General features: G+C 37.7%; 1 protein-coding gene across 1 annotated transcript; it reads left to right on the top strand.

Annotated features, from left to right (window-relative positions):
- The first annotated feature begins 16,460 nt into the window (after window positions 1-16,460).
- LOC109216386 (alpha-monoglucosyldiacylglycerol synthase) lies at window positions 16,461-18,119 on the top strand. The gene has a single exon (XM_019380536.1). The coding sequence runs from the start codon at window positions 16,591-16,593 to the stop codon at window positions 18,028-18,030; it is 1,440 nt and encodes a 479-aa protein (XP_019236081.1). The 5' UTR covers window positions 16,461-16,590; the 3' UTR covers window positions 18,031-18,119.
- The last annotated feature ends 1,510 nt before the right edge of the window (window positions 18,120-19,629 follow it).

Genomic DNA, 19,629 nt, shown 5'->3' with positions numbered 1-19,629 from the left:
ACTCCCGCGTTAGATTCACTACTGGTGGTACGAGAGTTTTCCGATGTACTTCCTGCTGATCTACCAAGTATGCTGCTGGATCGGGATATCGATTTTGGCAATGATTTGGTGCTAGGCACCCAGCCTATTTCTACATAGCCTTATCGTATGGATCCTAAGGAGGCGAGAGTGTTAAAGGAGCAGCTTCAGGAGTTGCTTGAAAAGGGGTTAATTAGACCCAGTGTGTCGCCTTGGGGCGCACCATGTTGTTTGTGAATAAGAAGGATAGGAGTATGCGGATGTGCATTGATTACCGCCAGTTGAACAAAGTCACCATCAAGAATAAGTACCCGTTGTCGCAGATTGATGACTTGTCTGACCAGTTGCAGGGTGCCAAGGTGTTCTCTAAGATCGACTTGAGATCCAAATATCACCAGCTGAAGATTTGTTCTTCGAATGTACCAAAGATGGCTTTCCAGATCAGGTATTGGCACTATGAGTTGTTAGTGATGTCCTTTGGCTTGACTAATGCCCTGACGGCGTTTATGGATTTGATGAATCGGGTGTTCAGGCCGTATCTTGACTCATTTGTCATTGTCTTCATTGATGACATATTTCTCTACTCGCATAGTATGGAGGAGCACGACCAACATTTGAGGTTAGTGCTTTAGACCTTGCGGGAACAGAAGCTATACGCCAAGTTCTCCAAGTGTGAGTTCTGGTTGGATTTCGTGGCTTTCTTGGGGCATGTTGTATCAGGTGAGGGTACTAAGGTGGATCCTAGGAAGATCGAGCCAGTCCAGAGTTGGCCTCGTCCTACCATAGCGACCGAGATTAGGAGTTTCTTAGGGTTAGCAGGTTATTATTGTCGGTTCATGGAAGGCTTCTTGTCTATTGCAGCACCTTTGACTAGATTGAACCAGATGGGTGCTCCGTTCAGATGGTCTACTCATTGCGAGGTGAGCTTTCAAAAGCTCAAGTCCGCTTTAACTAAAGCACCGGTGTTAGTGTTGCCCTCCGGTTCATGGATGTATACCGTGTATTGCGATGCTTTGCGCATTGGCTTGGATTGTGTATTGATGCAGGAAGGGTGAGTTATTTCATATGCTTCACGCCAGCTGAAGCCTCACGAGAAGAATTACCCCGGTCATGACTTGGAGTTGGCCATGATAGTTTCTGCTCTCAAAATCTGGAGGCATTATCTTTATAGGGTGTCATGTGAGGTTTACACCGATCATTGCAGCTTGCAGCATTTGTTTAAGTAGAGGGACCTTAATTTGAGGCAGTGCAGGTGGATTGAGTTATGGAAGGACTATGATATTACCATCTAGGCAAGGCGAATGTGGTTGCAGACGCCTTGAGCAGGAAGGCCGAGAGTATGGGTAGTTTGGCATTCATTTCAGCATAGAAGAGGACATTGGCTTTGGACATTCAGTCCTTAGCTAACAGACTTTTGAGGTTGGATATTTCAGAGTCCAGTTAAGTTCTTGCATATGTTGTGGCTCAATCTTCATTACTTGAGCGGATCAAGGGTCGTCTGTATGATGATCCGCACTTGTTAGTTCTCAGAGAGACGGTACTACAGGGTGGTGCCAAGGAGGTTACTATCGGTGAGGATGGTGTTCTATGACTCCAGGGGTCGCCTATGTGTTCCTAATGTTGATGGATTGAGGGAGAAGATTCTAAAAGAGGCAAATAGTTCTTGGTATTCCATTCATCCAGGTGCTACGAAGATGTATCGCTACCTGAGACAGCATTATTGGTGGCGGCAGATGAAGAAGAACATAATTTAGTATGTAACGAGATGTCTAAATTGCCAGTTGGTTAAGTACGAGCACAAGAGGCCAGGTGGCCTACTCCAGAAGATGGTTATACCGAAGTGGAGGTGGGAGCACATCACTATAGACTTCGTAGTTGGTTTACCGCGGACGTTGAGGAAGTTTGATGATGTTTGGGTCATTGTTGACCGACTGACCAAGTCGGCACACTTTATTCCGGTGGTGACTACTTAGTCATTAGAGAGGTTGGCCCAGATTTACATTCAGGAGATTGTTCGGTTGCATGGTGTGCCTGTTTCCATCATATCAGATCGAGGTTGTCACGACCCAATTGCCACTATAGGCCGTGATGGTACTCAACATCACCGCTAGGCAAACCAACGGTGAAGTATCCACATAACTGTTTATTTTAATATTTTTAAAGTCATTAATTTTATTTATTAAGAGAACGATTAATAGGTGACGGTAATAATGTAAAGCATGAAATAAACAAAAGAGTGAAGTGGTGAATTTAATAATCAAAACCATAAAAATGTAGCAAACTAGTAGAATATACAAAACCTCCTATACTATTGTTTGGAGTAAGATAGACAGAAAAATAAATACAACAAGAAGATACCCCGGGCGCTGTAGAACGGGCATAGAGAGAAGCTCACCATTAATTCTCCGAGTAGTGGGGTACGCGTCTGTTTGGCCGCCAGATGTACCTGCCTCAGATCCTGCACGATTAGTGCAGAAGTGTAGCATGAGTACATAAATAACATGGACCCAGTAAGTATCTAGTCTAACCTCGAAAAAGTAGTGACGAGGGCTCGACATCGACACTTACTAAGGGTCAATAAATAAAGTGCAGAAATTATAAATAGGCATGGAATGCATCAATAATAACGCAATAAGGAACAATAAATAAGTGGTTATTTCACTAGATGTAAATTAGAATCTCCAATTATCACATACTAATTTCACCAAATAAGAGTCATCAAGTAATTATAAATTTTCAAGTCATGGAAGAAATATCAACTAATTTCAACTTACACTTAGACTACTCGAAAAGAAACCAAATTTGCGTACAAGTCATAAATCACCATACGGAACTATTCCCGAGCTCAGAATCCCAAACAGACCCCGATAACACCAAAGTCTACTCCAAACCAAATTTAAAGAACTTAAAAACCTTCAATGCGTCAACTTTCAACATTAAGCGCTGAAACGTTCCGGGATTATCCGAAACTCATCCAAACATACGCCCAAGTCCAAAAATATCATACGAACCTATTGGAACCATCAACTCCCAGTTCCAAGATCGTTTACTAAAAACGTTGACTCAATTCAAACTTGGCCATATTAGGCCACTATTAAGGAACCAAGTGTTTCAATTTGAACCCGAACCCTTCCAAACTCAAGTCAACCATCCCCGCAAGCCATAATATAGCAAGGCACCTACAGGGAGTCTTAATTAGGGGAACAGGGATCTAGAAAGCAAAATGACTGGTCGGGTCGTCACAGAGGCCCTCAATATTGGTACGATTGGTCGGGGTCCCGGGTGGCTCGGGTAAATTTCAGATCGCTTGGAGTTAAGTTTGAAAATCTGATATTGTTGGTTATGGTTTCCTTCTACGCGAACACGTAGGTGGAGTCGCGTTCGCGGAGAAGTAATTGGGGGAATGGCCATTTTCCCCTTCACGTTCGCGCTCATGGGGCCGCGTTCACGAAGGTCTGGGACTGGTAGCCTTCGCGTTCGTGTATACGGGCTCGTGTTCGCGTAGAATAAAAGGCCTGGGGTGGGTCAGCCACCTTTGCTCTTTGCGTTCGCGAAGGGCTGACCGCGTTCGCGAAGCTCAAGCTGGGCAAGCCTTCGCGATTGCGAGACTGTGTCTCGTGTTCGCGAAGAAGGTATTCACGTCCTGATCCAGCTATGTATTCGTGCTCGCGAGGCTTCTTCCGCGATTGCAAAGAAAGGTCAGTTGGGCAGTGTTTTGATTTAAAGAAAGGACTTAGGCTACTTTTCTGATTTCTCTTTTGTGTGGTCCGAATTTGGAGCTTCTTGGAGGGGAGTTTTCATCAAGCATTATAAGGTGAGTAATTTTTACATAATGTAAGTTAAATACATAGATTGTGGGTAGATTTTAACGGGTAAAATATTGAAATTTTAGGAGTTTGTTAAAAAATCTAGGTTTTGATAAAAATGATATTTGACCACGAGATTGATTAAATTGAGAATAAATTATATATTTGAGTTCGTGAAGTCATCGGTAACATTTATCTTCAAAAATTTTCGAAATCCGGGCATGTGGGCCCGGAGGGTGATTTTATGGACTTCCCGGATTTGGTTTGAGAAATTAGTTTAATAGCTAAATTTGGAACTTTTGAGCACTTATTGATTAGTTTATACGAATTTTGATTATCTTCGGATTGCTCGGCTTCGTTTTGGGGAATTCTAGTGAGGTTAAAGAGCGGGTTAGTAGACTTGAAAGCGAGGTAAGTCACTTGCCTAATCTTGTAACAGGGAACATATCCCCTTAGGCGTATTAATTGTTATGTGCTACTTGTTGTGGGGAGCTACGTACGCACGAGGTGACGAGAATCCGTACATAGCTATATTCATGATATGTCCGGGTAGACTTAGATTCACAGTATGCCTTTAATTGTGTTAGTGATACCTATTTTGTGTATTAATTTTCTTGATTATGAGTGGGATTGAGGATTAACAAAGATACCGACTTAGCCTCTTACTTTGAAAAAAATGGGAAATATTTGATAAATTATAGATCAGTGTCTTCTTGTCTGGCATGTGCTTCTGCGAGTGAGGTAATTTTCTCTACTCTTATGGGATATGGTCGTTCGCCTCGGTAGTGAAATAAATACTCTTATGGGATAGGACCGTTCGCCTCGGCAGCATGGTAACACTACTATTATCGGATCGGGTCGTTCGCCTCCGCAGTACTAATTACCACTATTCCTATGGAATCGAGCCGTTCGCCTCGGCAGCTTCGTGCTTAAGAATTGAAATTGGAATTGGTTTGGTGACAGTTGAGTTAGCGCCTTCAAGGCCGGTTATGACATGTTCAGTGATTTGATATAGACTCATGTGTGGAATTACTGTAATTACTTTTACTTGCTTTGTTGCTAGTTGTTGTACACTCACCATGTCTACTTTATGTATTTTTATTCCCGTTTGACCTCTAGTAAGCGTCAAGTTGATCCCTCGTCACTACTTCTTCGAGGTTAGACTAGATACTTACTAGGAGCGCGTTGTTTTCCATACTCACGCTATACTTCTGCACTGAATGTGCAGGTACTGAGACATGTACTACTAGTGATCACACGGGAACGTAGCCGCATTCCTATGGAGACTTAGTGGTGAGCTGCTTGCCTTGCTACGATCTGCAGCACTGGAGTCTCCCTCTGCCTTGTTTATTATTTCTATCTATTACCTTACAGTAGTGTATTAGTTTTGTATATTCTCTAGATTGCTCAAGCACTTGTGGCATCGGGTTTTGGTTTTTTTTTTTGCATTTACGTACTGTTGTACTTATCATTACTGTCACTATAGTGGCTGTATTTATCACGCTGTATTTTGTTGAGAAAATAATATGTACGGTTGCATGAGATCTTACTTGTTTCGTTCTTTTAAAAAGTAAACTTTTGTTTTAAATATTAAAAGAGGTAATTAAACTGTAGTCTCACTTGTGGGCTTGCCTAACAGCGGCGTTAGGTGCCATCTCGACATATTATGAGTTTTGGATCGTGACATACTCCATCTCACTTATTATCTTTCGCCAATCCAGGGGCGGATCCACGTGAAGCTCTATGGGTGCTCCAGCACCCAATCGCTTTTCACGTAGTATTTTGTATAGACAAATGTTATAATTATGTTAAGTTTGTGAAATCAGCACCCAGGGGCAGAATGGCGAGTGAGTGTTGTGGTTTGATACCGGAGAACAGAGCGCATAAATCATCTCTTGGTGTGCCTAGGGTCGAAACTTTACACATTCAAATTTTCATTTTCAGCTAAAGTTTTATTCATTTTCCTTTCTTTTAACTTTAATTGTTTAATTGCTTTTACTTAACCTTCTCCATTTGTACTTTCTTTTCCAATTTCTTGATACATTCTTCTCCAAATAGACTTATTATTATTTGTTTATTTTTATACTTGTATTTGCTTTTTACTTTCTTACCCTCCAAACTCCATCAAGCTAGAGCAAGCGGAACTGGCCCCTTCCACAAAACATGAAAATTGCGAAGGATAATTGTGAATAAGTGGCCATTTTTAACTATATCAGTAGTTTACTTGTTTAATATTTTTACTTTCAAAATTTGCGTTACCGGATTCGTTTGAATCCAATATTTTTGACGTAAAACATAAATTTATATATAAAAAGTATATTAAATAGTAGATATCAAATCATAATTTTAAAATAGGCAAATAGATTCTATCCGTTTTGGTTCATCAGCTACCTTATGTGAAACAGAACTTAGTCTTTTCAGTTTTAGGAAATCTTTTCATGGTCTTTCCCTAACGTTTGATCCATTTTTATTTTTTTTACCAAATCCCTTATACCACTTTTTAAAAGAACTGTATGTTTAGAAGGTCACAATTTCATCTTCTTTCTAGAATCTAACAACAAGACCATAACAATCAATTTTCTTTGACACGTGGGAAGAAATAATTAATTATTAATTGTGGTTAAAGTGAAAAGATTAAATTGGGTAGGGCTAAGGACCTACTATCATTTCTTTCGCCGAAACTCAAAAAAAAAAAAAAAGACTTTTCCTTCATAGATAGTGATAACAAATTACTTCATTCAACTGTGTATTCAAACCAGAATACACCATACATTGCTTTGATATCATTGTTAGATATAAACTAGGGGCGAGAACAACGAGTTGTATACCTTATTGACGCAGCGGAAACCGTTGAACTAACCACCAAAAGAATTGCCCCAAATCAACCTTTAAATCACTAGGAAACAAAGTTAATCTTTCACCAATTAAATACCTTAATTTGTATGTGTTTATCGTGTTAAAAGTATTAGTCAGAGAGAACATTCCTACACTTGAAAGTTCTGTATTTCTCTTTAACATAAATATGCAGAGTAAGAGCGGTTAAGGAAGATAACTCACCACTCCCTTTTGCACGTTTATTTTAGTGGGAGTTTGTGATTTAGTGGTAACTTCTCTTAACCTTTCTTACTTATCTCTCCTAACTGGGTCGGGTCAGCCCACATGGAGCGACCCACAACCCATAATCCAACAGGTTGACTTTCATAAATAAATTAAAACTTAATTATACATCTCTCTTTCTCTCTAGCTTTCTGTAAAGCAAAACAATATCCTTCTGTGCATTTGTGCCTTTGGCAAGTTATTGACGCAAATAACTCTTCAAAGTCCGGAACTATATATATGAATAACATTATTGGTGTTAGCAGAATTAGGATTTGAGTTTTATGGGAGTCCGATTCTACGTTGACTCTTTCCTGAACCAAAACCAGGGTAGGATGAGAGGAAATGGGGATCAAAATGTCCGGAAGTGACCTTCAATGTTAGTAACTGAATTTTTATTTAACTGTACATATCTATTGAATCAGACCAATATTGTACGGATTTTTAAAACTTATTTTCATGCTACATATATATTTTTAGGCATGTTACACCGAATATAATAGTCTACTTACATCATGATTAAACATAACAAATCAAATTCTTCTTCAGACAGTTTTCCCTATATCTATTTAGAGAACTTTATAATCTCCTTCTATAAGAACAGAAAAATTAAATGGTGGTCGCTGAGTACAGATTGGAAGTTTAAGTATAGGTTACTTGTGAAGATGTTTACGAAAACGAATTTAGACCTTACATGTGGCAACAGCATCGCGACTCTGGTCATTTTACAAGACTTACGTAAATACTAATAGTAGTATTCAACGTAATCGTGGAAAAATGCCAAAAGGTAAAGAACAAACTAAAACTTTGATTTTACGAAATAACCTCATTCTTCAGCTAGTAAACTACCCCTTTCACACTTTCTATCTTTCTTCAAACTCATTAAGAAAATCATCTTATATAGTATAGTATTAATTATTAATCATAAGGAGTATTTGATTGAATACCGTTATTTATTTTCAAACTAGAAAATTTGCCCGCGCTTCGCGCAGTCATAAAGAACCTTATTGAACATACGAAATAATCTTTTCTAGCGCATAAACAAAGAAATAAATTCTTGTAAAACCTCAAATATTAAGAATACTTCACACATAAATTAAATGAAAGGACCATAACACCTAAAATGTGGAAGGAAATTGGGATAAGATGGAAGCATATTCATCTAATAGAAATTTCCGTCTAAAAAGTGAAACATCTAGTGGCGTGAATATGTGTGTGAATATATGTATACTATATATTTAAGATATAAATATAAAGTACACAAGATCTGACAAAGCAAAATATGAATTGCCTTCTCAAATGTAAATGCCTTTTCAATGTTGATTTATCTTTTATAATAATCTAGCATTAGTTTATTCTATTTTTCTCTATTAAAACTATAAAACCTTCAACTTCACGAAGTGACGGACTTCGAATTCGCGTTCTCAAGAACTTCATTGATACGAAGTTCTCCTAAAACCAAATCCAATTCAAATTAATGGTGAGTATATATAAGCAGGAGATCTAAACTTGTAAATGACTGTCATTTAACTCATTTTTTAATATTTACATATCTATTTCACCATAATTTACAAGTGAGGATATTAAAGCTTAAATTTTTTCAAGCACTAAATCTCCCCATCAAAACAAAGATAATATTGTTCAAGAAAAAACATAAAGATTGAGAGATAAAATTACATATACTTCATGCATGCTTACAAATTATGAATGTTCTGCTAATCTATTTGTTAATTCTTAGTAGTGTTAGGTGTTTGCTACAATTTTTTTACCATATTTGGTTTTCCTATCTCATGAAGGAAAGGACAATATATTTACCATAATCGATTTTTTTCTTTTCCTAGAAGGAAAATATAATTCTTTCATATTTGGCTAGTCTCTTTTCGTGTAGGATCCACAATGTAGTCATAGGGCGATTGAGAGTTTTTTTTTAGGGGGAGAACTTTACGGGACAAGTGTTAGTGTGTCACTTGTGTTTGCCTCTTCGTGAGGTTGTTCTCTCGATATTTTGTACTCTCTTTTTATTATAGTGGATTGCTCTTCTCTTCCGTGAACGTAGGTAAGTTGACCGAACCACGTTAGTGTCTCTTTTGGTATATTTCTCCTTTGTTGTATGATTTATCGTCGTTCAAGGTTTGCTTTACTAGTTTCCGCAGGACACCTGATTTTGTCGGTCCTAACAAGTAGTAGAATTACACGTCAACAAAAATTCGCCGTCATATTCCGATTAATTTTTGTAGCCTTTTAAATACATTACCGGATAATATTTATACGATAAGCGAAGCTCTTCAATAAACTAAAACACTAAGGTAGATTATAAGGAAAAAGAAGACAAACAAATCCGCATATTTTTTTCAAAATCTCATCACTCCAAAATGCCTAAAATCAAATAGATAGTCATCAGTTAGTCAATTATTTTTGAAAAGAAATGCTAATAGTTCACAGATTCAACAATAAATTAGGAAATACACTTGAACAATTTTAACACTAAAGCTTGTAAAATATAGAACCAAACCAAAAAACAAAAGAAAGTAAAGTAAATAGATAGAGTTATTGAAATCCCCAATCGCTCCTACCCACTCCTACCTACGGCTCACAGATGTAATCCTTTGTGTGCTCCTACCAATAAGTGGAGAGAGCGTGCATCATTGTTAATCTTTTGTTAATAAGAATGCCCAAAAACACTCTCCAAGATGTTTCACACATTTCCGCATCATATAATGTTTATATATAACTAATAGGATATAACACACGTTGATGAACCTAATAGTAGAAGAAAAATGAGGAAAAGAGAGAGATTTTATAGGGAAAGAAACTAAATTATAACACAACAATATGGATGAATATGTAGGGTATATTTGATCTTCTGTAGTCTTTATATGTTATTTGTGGCTTGAATTAATTCCTTGTATTTTTAGCAAATCCATAGTCCCTATAGGTTTAGGAAAACACATTGTCCTAATAGATTTGGGAAAGGAAAACCTATAGTCCTTGTCAAATTGGGAAACCTTTCTCATATATGTTTGGGACCTTTTGGGATTTATATATAGGGGTTGTAGTTGGGGATTCTATAGATGGTATTGTGCTTTTCTTCTCATTCATAGTGGAAAACTCTCTCTGCTTTTGCCCGGAGGATTAGGCTTAGCCGAACCTCGTTAAATCCTTGTGTTGATTTTTTCTTCTCTATTTGCTTTGTGTGTGATTGTGTGCTAGTTAACCCACGATATTCCGCAACAATTGGTATCAGAGCAAGGTTCGGGTTTCTACACATAATTTAGGGTTAATATGTCTTCATCATCTTCAACAAAGTACGAAGTAGAGAAATTTGACGGAGGTTCTAGTTTTAGTCTATGGAAGATTAGGATGAAATCGTCCCTGATGTTACAAGGATTATGGAAAGCAATTGATGAGGATTTTCCTGAAGATATGAAAGAGACAAAGAAGGAAGACCTGAAGGAGAGGGCTTTGAATGCGATCTTCATGAGCGTTACAAATAGCGTTCTTCGGGAAATTGCTGAAGAAACTTTTGCAGCAACGGCATGGAAGAAGCTGGAAGATCTGCATTCTAAGAAATCGCTGACAAACCGCCTCTACCTGAAAAAGAGGTTATACAATCTCCGTATGAACGAAGGTACACCTATTAAAACTCACCTTAATGAGTTTAATTCAATTATAATGGACCTGAAGAATGTGGATATCAAAATTGAGAGTGAGGATCAGGCCTTGATTGTGTTATGTTCTTTACCACGGTCTTATGATACTTTTGCCGATACACTGCTATATGGGAAAGACATCATTTCACTAGAAGATGTTAGTAATGCACTAAAATCTAAAGAGTTGAAAAAGAGCTTTCCAGACAGCAGAATTGAGGGTGAGGGTCTTGTTATTAGAGGAAGAACACAACAAAAGGACTTTAACAGTAAAAAGTCAACCACAAGATCAAAGTTTAGAGCAAGGAAGCAACATTGTTATGAGTGCGGGGAGCAAGGTCACTACAAGAGAGATTGTCCTAAGTTGAAGGAGAAAAGAGGGAAGCAGAAAATAGATAACTCGGCAAATATTGTTGACACTGGCAATAATTCTGATGATAGCGACTATGTAGGGGAAGTTTGTGCTGTGAGTTCTAGTCATGGGCAAAATTCTTGGGTTCTTGATTCTGGTGCTACTTTTCACATGTGTCCACACAAGAATTGGTTTGTAACTTACAAAAAAATGAGTGGGACTGTCTATATAGGAGATGATAATCCATTACCAGTATAGTGGGTTGGTAACATCAAATTGAGAATGTTCGACGGAATTATAAAAAATATTGAGTGTTGGCATGTTCCTCGGATAAAGAGAAATTTGATTTCTCTTTCGACTTTGGATGATCAAGGGTATAAATTTCACTCCGAGAATGGAATACTTAAAGTGTGTAAAGGCTCCATGGTACTCATGAAGGGTAAACTACATTCTAAATTGTATCATCTTCAGGCCAGTGTAGTTGAATGGGAAGCTGCTGTAGCTTCTGGGAAAAATGATCTGAATCAGTCTCAGTTGTGCCACTTGTGACTTGGCCATATGAATGATAATGGATTGTCTTTGTTGAGTAAGCAGAATTTGCTGAATGGGTACAAAAATCAAGTTTTGAATTTTTGTCAACATTGTGTGTTTGGTAAACAGACAAGGGTAAAGTTCATCAAGAAGGCTGAGCACAAGACAAGAGACAAGTTAGATTATATACACTCTGACTTGTGGGGTCCAAACAGAGTTCCCTCTGAGTGGTGCCAGGTATTTTATGACTTTGATTGATGATTACTCAAGGATGGTGTGGGTGTATTTTCTGAAAACAAAAGATGAGGCATTTTCGACATTTGTTAATTGGAAGATGATGGTTGAGAGGCAAACGGAAAGAAAAGTTAAGCGTCTTCAAACTGACAATGGGATGGAATTTTGCAATTCTGAGTTCGATAATTTCTGCAGCAGGGAGGGCATAGTGAGACACCGTACTTGTGTCGGAACACCACAACAAAATGGTATTGCAGAACTGTCACACCCCAAAACCGAGGGGCGCGACCGGCGCTCAACCGAGCAAGCCCGACTGAGCAAGCCTATTAGGTTTCATTCTACCCAAAATTAAATTATGCATAACAAGGAGATGAACTTCATAAATCCTACTTCATGAGCATTACATGAACAATTTTTATCTTTGTCTTTCATTAACAAGTCAACCATACTAACCAAACTATTACAATTAATAGATACGAAGGTAACATTCTGCCGAATAACAACATATCTAGTTCAAATTTTTAATACCCAACACCACCCACAATCTGTCTACGGAGCCTCTAAATACAATTGAAGAGTAATATGGAAATGCCGGCAACAAGGTTCCGGCTATACCTCAAAATACAAAGTAGATGATAAACAATGATACAGGACCCCGAAATAAAGTGGGGCTCACCAAGTCCGCTGAAAGGAAGATGCATCACTAGCTGCGACCAACACTGCCTGCTATGGAAACACCTACATCCATTTAAAGATGTAGCGCCCCCGGTAAAAGGGACGTTAGTGCCGTCGAATAGCACTAGTATGTATAACTAAACACCATCTCATTAGAAAGAACAACCATACAAGAACAAAGAAATCATAAGGATTCAACAAAAGCTTTACACAATCACTACATCATCAAATAAAAGGAATCACATAGCTTTCACATAATTTCCATAGCTTTAGTTTGGGGCATTTAATACTGTTCATCATCATTCACAATACCACCGCTTTATTGCGCGGAGTCAGATCACGGCCCGATCCGCTAAGCTGCCTCATTTGAGACATATACCTCAATCACTATTCCATTGTCACTTCCCGGGTTCACTATCAACAAATTACCACCATATGTGTAGCATGGCGTCTGATCATGGCCCGATCGGCTAAGCCGCCTTACCAAGGCGTTGTTCCTTTCTCATCAATCATCTCATTTCAATCTTTATTTCACATATATCAATTCATAGGCACTTAGGGCCACAATTATCATATCATACTTGGCGCTAGGCCACATTTCACAACTCACATTCCACATCACTTTCACTTTCAACATCAAACTTACAATTTAAGATAATGGGCACATACAAGAGCAATTCAAGTTGTAAGCATAGAGAGAGATTCACATGATTTGGCATAATAATCACGATTTAAACTTCACTTGAAATCTAGGCAATTTAGCATATAGTCCACATTCTTCACATATCACCAATTTATCAAGAATAGCATATTGAACATATTTGGGACACACTTTTCACATATATTCTTGCAACACTAATCCCTTTAAAATAACAAATACTACGTCAATCAAATTCCGGACTTACAATTTTACATGGACACCATGGGAGCTCAATTTCTAAGAAGAGGGGGTTTTATCCATACATACCTTGTTTAAGCTTTCCTTAAGTTACTACAACGTTCCGGAAATTCTAGCAATCCCACTCTACTTTGAGACATAGCAAAATTGAACACAAATTAGGAAGGTATTCATGGTTTCAGCTCATTTGAGCATTTTATCAAATACTAGTTGTGCATCTTGATTTCAAAGCTCTTTTACAAGATTTCCTTCATTCCCCAACCCAATCTTTACTTATTTATGTTCAACAATCTTCCCACAAACCCAATTTGTAAATGCATGTATACATAATACCATTGCACCCAAGAATCATACCTCAATAATTCCATCTTATACCCAAAACTCGAAAATAAAGTCTAGTGTATAGAACCTTACCTCTTAGATGAAGATCTTGTGATTGGTTTCCTTTTGAAGATTGATGGAAGATGGAATGGTTAGAATGTTAGGCTCCCTCCTTCTCTCTATAAAATTCTCTTAACTCTATCTAAAATCATTAGAATATCGTCCCAAATGAAACCCCAAAGCCTATATATTAAAATGGGGTCGGGTCATGAAAATAGGAAGATTAACCCTCCGAATTCGGGTCTGCGCTCGTATAATGGACCGCAGAATAGTATGCTGGCCGCAGACGCGTCGCAAAACCCGGTGCCCAAAACCGGTCTACACCGGTCCAGTTTACGACCAGATTTGCGATCGCAGATCAATTATGCGGACCGTATAGTGGTTTTGCAATCGCAGAACTGACACAGGATCGTATTTTTCCAGCCTTTGGTAATTTGATCATAACTTTGTGTAGGAATATCCAAATAACGAACGGTTTGAAGCGTTGGAAAGTAGACTCGAAGAACTTTCATATGATAGGTTGTTCATCATATAAAACCTTATACATATTTATATATACTCGTTCAAATTGTGTACTTGTGCAAACTCATTTGGAATTTTAGCCCATTAAGAAATTTTCTAACGTGACTTAGACTTAGGCCTCCCATTAGACCCCACATTACTTATTATATGACTTATCCACTTCTTACCAAATTCAATTGATTCCCATCATGATAATAGCACATAAAACATTATAATTGGCCTACATAGCACCACGAAATCCTAATTTACTTAGCTAAAATTTTCGGGGCCTTCCAAGAACGTATGAATAGAACACTTTGTGATAGGGCACGAAGCATGATTTCACACTCATGTGTTAGCTAAGTTTTTTGGGCTGAAGCAATCGATACAGCTTGTTACTTGGTCAATAGATCTCCATCCACAACTATTGAGTTCAAAACTCCTTTTGAGGTATGGTCCGGTTCGCCTGTTGATTATTAAAATTTAAGTATATCTGGTTGTCCTGCTTATGCTCATGTAAGGGATGGAAAACTTGATCCGAGGGCAAAGAAGTGCATATTTCTAGGTTATGCAACTGGAGTGAAAGGTTATAGGTTGTGGTGCACAGATCAAAAGACTCCAGGGCTAATTATCAGTAGGGATGTAACATTCAATGAATCTGCCTCACTGGACATCAGAGGGAGAAGGCAATAGCAGAAACAGATCGTGGTGTCAGTGACCGCATAGAGCTAGAAATTGAATCTCCACTAGCTCAGCCCAGTAGTTCTAAAGTAGAGGAAGTGGAGGAGGTGCAAAATATTGATCAAGATGATAATGTTGATGCATATGCGCAACAACAACCATATAGCATTGCAACAGGCAGAGAGAAGAGAGTGATCAACCGACCGCAAAGGTTTGCAAACGTAGTTGATGGGAATCTTCTTGGATATACGAATCCTGTGGGATTTGCTTTGGCAGTTGCAGAAACTTGATGCATTTGAGTGTTATAGCTACTCAGAAGCTATTCAGAGTACAGAACCAAATCGACGGATTAGTGTTATGGCTAAAGAGATTGAGTCTCTTAACAAGTTTAGGCGTTGCCTAGACTTGGTTGATGTGTGCGGCAATGGATAGAGACCTTGCGGGGGCTGAGGGCAAGGTAGAGAGACGTTGTTCCTGTTGATGAAGAGAAGTCAAGCCAAGGGGAAGATTTGTTATTTGTGGCTTGAATTTATTCCTTGTATTTTTAGGAAACCCATAGTCCCGTTTAGGAAAACCCATTGTCCTAATAGATTTGGGAAAGGAAAACCTATAGTCCTTGTCAAATTGGGAAACTTTTCTCATATATGTTTGGTACCTTTTGGGATCTATATATAGGGGTTGTAGTTGGGGATTCTATAGATGGTATTGTGCTTTTCTTCTCATTCATAGTGGAAAACTCTCTCTGCTTTTGCCCCGAGGATTAGGCTTAGCTGAACCTCGTTAAATCCTTGTGTTGATTTTTTCTTCTCTATTTGCTTTGTGTGTGATTGTGTGCTAGTTAACCCACGATATTCCGCAACATTATAGACCTGAAATAAGGAAAAAGTGTAATTAATTAGGATGAACACATCCATGCCCCACGTAGTAGAAGGAAACATAAGAGAAATTTTAAGAAAAGAAACAAATAAAGATAAGGAATAAGGATTGGTATAAGACGGTTGTTTTTGGAGATTTGTGAAACGGTGCATCATCTGTTTCCTTATGTATTAAAGAGATGCAGTTAAAGCTTTAATTGTTTGACATGGTGCTTAAGCTGTAATTAAACCTTAATTTTTTAAATTTAATAATTAAGTATTGTATTAAAATGAGAGAAAAAATCTAAAAAATTGAGAAATTAGATAAATACATTTTCTAGTTGATGAGAGGTGCCAAGTCAACACTCTTTGACCCTCTGTTATCTATATATATATAGAGATGAGCAAGTTTTTACCAACAGTTTCAAGTAGTAAGGATGGAATTATTAAAAAAAATATATTATTGTCTTCTTTATTTTTTAAGATGACAAAAAGTTTCGATTAATTTTTTTTTCGGTAAAGTGATAGATGGCAAGAGTCGGATGGAGTAATTATATTTTAATTTTATCTTATTCTTTTGTAATATCGCCAATACAGTCCGTATAGGCTGCTTTATACCTAAAATTATATTCATTCAGAAGTCAGAACCATCTTTTAGTGCCTTTCACATGAAACTTCATTCACTATAATGTCCAACTTTTTAATTTTTCAGAAGAAGCGTGAGGAACGCACTAAAAGACTGGATGCCAATCCAACAGTCCAAGTGCACTTGCTTAAGTGCGTGGATTTTTGCCAAACTTTCCCACCACCACTTTCCTTAGTATTTCAACTTTGAAAAATCCTGCAGCCTTAGCTTCATTACACAAACTCATAGCTATAATTCCATACCCTCTTAGTTTCTCAAACCTCAAACACAATGGCCTTCAACAAGCCTAAAAAACCCCTTCTTTCTCTTAATTCCAGACTTTGCACCACCTTATTTTTCATTGTTCTTTTCACCATCCCTATCCTTCGCCTCCTCCATACCCCTACTAACTCTATTTGCACCACCTCTTCTTCGAATATTGAGTCTTGGTCCGGTGATCTACGTGATGCTGAATTTTCATGGAATCGTTTGAAGTTTATTGATAAAAATCCCCCATTAGAAACTCTAAAAATCGCGGTCTTTTCTAGGAAATGGCCTACGAGTGCCACCCCAGGTGGCATGGAACGTCATGCCCATACGTTGCACATGGCTATGGCGCATCGTGGCCACAAGGTGCATGTCTTCACATCACCACCAATTATGGATGACTCTGCCCTAAGTCCATTTCTTTCACCAACTATTCATTGGCACGAGGGAAAACCAGGGAAATGGCGTTACAATAAGGCTTGGGAACAATATGAAGAGGAAAATGAAAGAGAAAAATTTGATGTAATTCACTCGGAAAGCGTGGCATTGCCTAATCACGTAGCTCTTGGCCTTTCGAATCTCGTGGTATCCTGGCATGGAATAGCTCTAGAGAGCGTACATTCAAGCATCTTCCAAGATTTAGCAAGAAATCCAATTGAGCCTATGACACCTGCTTTTAATCAAAGCCTACAGGGCATGATTCCAAAGGTGTTGAATGAAATTCGATTTTTTCAAAACTATGCACACCATGTTGCCATAAGTGATAGTTGTGGAGAAATGCTTAGAGATGTCTATCAAATTCCTAGAAGAAGAGTCCATGTGATTGTTAATGGAGTGGATGAAGAAGAATTTTGTGAAGATTCAAGACTAGGCCATGACTTTGGGTCCAAAATAGGTGTGCCCCAAAATGCAAGCATAGTACTAGGTGTAGCTGGACGATTGGTAAAGGATAAAGGGCACCCTTTACTTTTTGAAGCATTTTCACAACTCAAACAAAAATACCCTAATGTTTATTTAATAGTAGCAGGGTCCGGACCTTGGTTACAAAGGTACAAAGATTTGGGGCCTCAAGTTATAACCTTAGGTTCAATGAACCCATCTGAGTTAAGAGGATTCTATAACTCAATAGATATTTTTGTGAACCCTACACTTAGACCACAAGGGCTTGATCTTACATTAATGGAGGCAATGATGAGTGGGAAACCAGTTATGGCTTCAAGGTTTCCTAGTATAAAGGGCACAATTATTGTGGATGATGAATTTGGGTTTATGTTTTCTCCAAATGTGGAGTCTTTGGTAGAAGCACTTGAAAAAGTGGTCGAAGAAGGAAGAGAGAAATTAGCACGAAGAGGAAATGCTTGCAGGGAATATGCAATTTCTATGTTCACTGCAAAGAAGATGGCTTTGGCTTATGAGAGATTGTTCCTCTGCATCAAGAATGAAACATTTTGTAGCTACACTTAGTATTTTCTTGGAAAATATTTGATGTTATTGATTACTTTAGGCATGGAAATTTTCTTGAGGGGTATATATATAGAAATTGTTTCATTCTCTCTCGTAATTTCCGCTCAATGTTAATTATATTTGGTTTTATTTACGAAGAAAATGCATATAATTCCGTCCTAACCAAAAAGTTATCTCTGGCATATTAAGTCTCTGCTCGATTATTCTATTAAATTGTACTCCCTTCGGTCCAAAATAAGTGATTTTTTGGTCTTTTTCTTGTAGTCCAAAATAAGTGATTTTTCCAGATTTCAAGAGTGAATTAATTTTTTTTTCCTACATTGTCCTTGGAGTAAATAGTATTGGAATATGTGTTAGGAGTGTTTATGTGAGATAGTAAAGGTTAATATGGTCAATTCCATTGCTAATTATGATAAAAGGTGAATTTCTTAATCTGTGTGAAAACATCCAAAAAATCACTTATTTTGGACCGGAGGGAGTATTAAATTGGGTCTTCTTCTGCATATCAATTGGTGTAAAAGTCTTGGGGAATAAGCCATCAGCTACAATTTTGAAGCACATAGATCAGAATTTTAGGAAGCGATTTTGACAATCGTCAAAATTTTGAAGCACCAGAAATATAGCCATAATACTAAAAAAACTGACAATCTGTCAGGATTTGTGGCAAAATTCTGTTGATCACTAAAATTCTTTAACAACGTAGCTGAAAATTCTAGTGATCATCAAGATTTTGTCATAAATCCTGACAATCACTATAACTTGTTGAAATTCTAGCGAGCGTGCTTTAAAATCTTGCGAGGGGCTATTTTCTCAAAACTTTGTTACCGGGATTAGCCTCATTTGCAATTACTAATTAAAAATTATCCATAGATTTAAAATTAATCAAAATTAGCGATGTTTTCATGCGAAAATAAAATTTTGACAAAATTACCCTTAGTTAAAATCCGATATTTTTAGCGTAATATGCTAGAGTTCAAATTTTTTACATATGAAATTCCAGCATAATATGCTGAAGTTCCAACATATGCTGGAGTTTTATACGTAGGGGGTTTCATAATCTAGCATATTATGATGAATTTTCGTGTTTCAACTAAGGGTATTTTTGTCTAGATTTTATCTCCGCATTAAATAGTGATTCGGTTACTTTGCAAACACTAACTATTTTTCAATTAGCAGTCTAAAAACGGGCCAATCCACGCTATTTAACACTAACACAAACGCGTCATGTTTGTATGTAACACTCTGTAAATTTAGACTAGGTGTGGACATGTTAAATGAATATTAATGTGATATTTTAGACATGTGTAGTCCCACCGAGATGAATATGGGTGAAAATAGTTGTTTTAGAATCAAGGCGGAGAGTGTGATACATAAGATTTGATAAAATCGACTAAGTTTATGAAATGACTGTCTTATATCAGGATTTCGTGAAACTCTGTTGCGAATTTGGGATAACTTAAAACATAATAGTTGTAGCCCTTTGAAATATCTTTCCAACGATATATTATGGAACTCGAACGTATCTCTGTGCAAAAAGTTATGCGTGTCTTAGTGGATAATACATAGTATGTGCGCCCAGGTGCGCGCCTAGATGGTCCC

The sequence above is a fragment of the Nicotiana attenuata genome, unplaced genomic scaffold, assembly GCF_001879085.1.
Source record: "Nicotiana attenuata strain UT unplaced genomic scaffold, NIATTr2, whole genome shotgun sequence".
In the NCBI taxonomy this organism is placed as follows: domain Eukaryota; kingdom Viridiplantae; phylum Streptophyta; class Magnoliopsida; order Solanales; family Solanaceae; genus Nicotiana; species Nicotiana attenuata.
The sequence above is the reverse complement of the archived record's forward strand: the minus strand, read 5'-3'. Positions and strand labels throughout refer to the sequence as shown.